Source organism: Nicotiana attenuata, unplaced genomic scaffold, assembly GCF_001879085.1.
Source record: "Nicotiana attenuata strain UT unplaced genomic scaffold, NIATTr2, whole genome shotgun sequence".
Lineage (NCBI taxonomy): Eukaryota > Viridiplantae > Streptophyta > Magnoliopsida > Solanales > Solanaceae > Nicotiana > Nicotiana attenuata.
In genome coordinates this window covers 36,437-39,383 of record NW_017673951.1, presented here as the reverse complement: position 1 = coordinate 39,383, position 2,947 = coordinate 36,437, and the positions used below count along the sequence as shown (strand labels likewise).

Genomic DNA, 2,947 nt, shown 5'->3' with positions numbered 1-2,947 from the left:
CCACTCTGCTACCGTTATATACGACGGTTTAAGTCTAAACGTGTCAATATGAAGTTGTATTTGTCGAGCTTTATGATCTGTTTATTTCGTAAAAGAAGTCAATCATCAGTTTAGTCACTTCCTAGTTTTACATACTTAAGAGAAAGAAATCAACTTGCGAATTGCCTATCTCAAAGGAGTGTACAAAATGTAAAACGGAACAAGTATATTAGACTAGTCCGGATTCTTGTACTATGACACTAAAAAAATCTAAAATTAATTATCAACTTCATCGTCATTTGAATCACTCGTATCTAATAAAAAGTTTTGATAATATATTATTAATTCGTCATTAACTGAAATTAACGAGGAATTTTTTTGTTTAGTTACAAAATTTATCCGTAAATTAATTCATATTTTTTAGTAGACGCATACGAGGGAAAAAAACAATATTTATTCTTGGCAGCCTGGACCCTGGTTTCATACGTGATAAGAACAATGCTCGCCCTATAACGCTGATTTGGCTCACGTCGACAAACCAATGAGCTTTGGAAAAAAAAAAAAAAAAAAAAAAAAAAGACAAACCAATGAGCACTGAGTTGTTGATTTGGAAGTTTCGTGGTTACTCTTAGGAATCCAATGGCACGAATGGATAACCTGACACAAAAACGTGAATTTCATCCATATCCACTGCATGCAACCTCGACGTGTCAACACAACATAGAACATCATCATAATGCCTCATCAAGACATATTAAAATATGTAACGTGTCAAGTGCCAGTTGCTCTTCTTGCATCCTCCCACGTATCCCCTCCCTCCCTTTGCTCTCGCCGCCTAAAACCACTACTAAAACCCCTTTTGCTCCCGCGAGTTTTTAACACACAACACAAAGTAAGACAAGGAGAAAGAAAGCAGGAGTTAAAAGAAAGGAGAAGGAAATGGCAACTGTGGAAGAACCAATACTCTCTAGACTAGACAGACTTGACAATATTGTGAGTACAACTTAAATTTAATTACTTCTATATATTTGCTGTGACACCTTCTAGGCTGTAAAACTTGTTGAGAACTTTTGGTTTTAGGCATTCTTGGTACGACAAGGGATGCAATTTAATTTTTGTAGTACTACTACGCTTGCCTAGTTAAGGCAAGTTATTACAACTAGCAAGGTCATGAATTGTTTCTTTCATTTCCTGGCTTTAAGATGGTAGATAGCCTTTATTCCGTAATTTTCCTTGGTTGATTTCAGAAAAAAGAGTGGAACGTCTTTGAACTAAAAAAATAATAGTATAAAGAATACTTAGTACTTAAAAGTAGAGCACCAATCCGTGGCAAAACCGTGAGAGATAAACAATGATTTGAGTTAGCTTCCTACACACTGGAACTGGTGTGCGTTACTCTTGTTACGTAATTTGATTATCTCTATGATTCCTCTTAAGTAAAACATGTAGTAGATTTTTAACCACAAAAAACCTTTTCGACATACCAAACATCAACTTGTTAACGTGCCTTTTTAAATTATTCTCAATTCGGTATTGAATTTAAGTTATATAGACGTCAACATAGTAAATATCTTAATTTATATGTGAATTTTAATTTGTCGATAATAGGTTAGTTACTATGTTAGTAATATCGCTTAATGCTTAATTATGAATGAGAATTGTGAATTTTTTTTTACGGTAACTTGGAGGAAATGGGTGAAGGTAGCCATTTACAATTTGAATAGAAAAAAATGGCCGTGCAAAAATTATTTGGTTTCTGATATATTTATATATGCATTCAGCTCAAGAAATTGGAGGAAGTTAGAGGAGGTGACCATTCCCCAAAGACTTCAACGGCGTCAAGCGAGACACTAACGAGCGACGGGCAAGCTTCGTCCCTCGATTTCTCACCAAGAAGCATGGAGAAGCATTGCCGCCCCATAGACGACGTGATTACAGAGACGGAGCACAAGGGAACGCTCATTGAGAGGCTGGTGAATGTAGAAAACAGGGTGTTGAATATGTGTCTGCAGTTAGAAGCAGAGTTGGAGATTGTGAAGAAGAAGAGAGAAGAGAATGTTGGTATTGAGGAGGCAATGAAGAAGAAAAAAGAGGAAAATGTTGTTAAAGAGGAGAAGAACAAGTCACCTTATAAGAAGGGTCTGAAAAGCTTTGTTAAATCTTGTGTTAAAGGGAAAGGCATAGGGAAACACAAACATAACAAGGAGTGAGATCTTCGTTTTTGTGTCTTATCTTTTTTTTTTTTTTTACAATTTTCTTTGTAGTGGTTTTAAAAGTTTTAGCTCCAAAAATAGTGGGATGTAATGGAGCAACCAATGTGTCAATCTTGGCAGTTTGAAGTACGATGGTTTTGTAAATTCTGAAGTTCCGCTGTTATTGGTTTAAATAAGCGTATTTATATCTAATTTGATGCGCTTTAATGATTCCTAATTAGCTCTAAATGAAGTAACTCATATTGCTACCATATTGTAAATGAGTGTTCGACAACATATACCACCTTAGTTTGATAAACTCATCAAGTAAATGCGTTCTCTTTAAGTTTTCTTTTCCAGGCCCAGCTCATCCCACGGTTTAATTACAATTGTTCAATATCACTGATGATAGGCTATAATTGCATATTTTAATCGTTATTTACTGCACTTTAATTGAGTTTGCGCTTTAATCGCTAGTGTTTTGCATTAATTGTGTGTTTTATGCCTTGTAGGTGTGATTCCGAGCTATATAGATGTTATGGAATGAGTGATTTGAAGCTTTGAGGTCTGAGTAAAAGCTCAAGAAATTAAGCCGGGATCGTGTTCGGCGGTCGAATTTGATAATTAAGTACGAACGAAGACTTGAGGAGGCATATTGCGCACTGTCTAGTAAAATAGACATAACTTTTTGCTCAGAACTCCATTTGGGCTCCACAATATATGGTTGGAAAGCTAACTTAAAGGGCTACAACTTTCATGTTTTACGTTTTTCCAAA

At 35.5% G+C, this 2,947-nt stretch overlaps 1 protein-coding gene across 1 annotated transcript; it reads left to right on the top strand.

Moving 5' to 3' along the window:
- The first annotated feature begins 835 nt into the window (after window positions 1–835).
- On the top strand, window positions 836–2,389 carry LOC109217700. Its single transcript, XM_019381969.1, has 2 exons — window positions 836–972; window positions 1,761–2,389. The coding sequence occupies exons 1-2, from the start codon at window positions 919–921 to the stop codon at window positions 2,187–2,189; spliced, it is 483 nt and encodes a 160-aa protein (XP_019237514.1). The 5' UTR covers window positions 836–918; the 3' UTR covers window positions 2,190–2,389.
- The last annotated feature ends 558 nt before the right edge of the window (window positions 2,390–2,947 follow it).

Coding starts and splice junctions, on each gene's coding strand:
- LOC109217700 (XM_019381969.1), top strand. CDS start 919: ATGGCAACTGTGGAAGAACCAATACTCTCTAGACTAGACAGACTTGAC. Junction 973..1,760: donor TAGACAGACTTGACAATATT/GTGAGTACAACT, acceptor ATATGCATTCAG/CTCAAGAAATTGGAGGAAGT.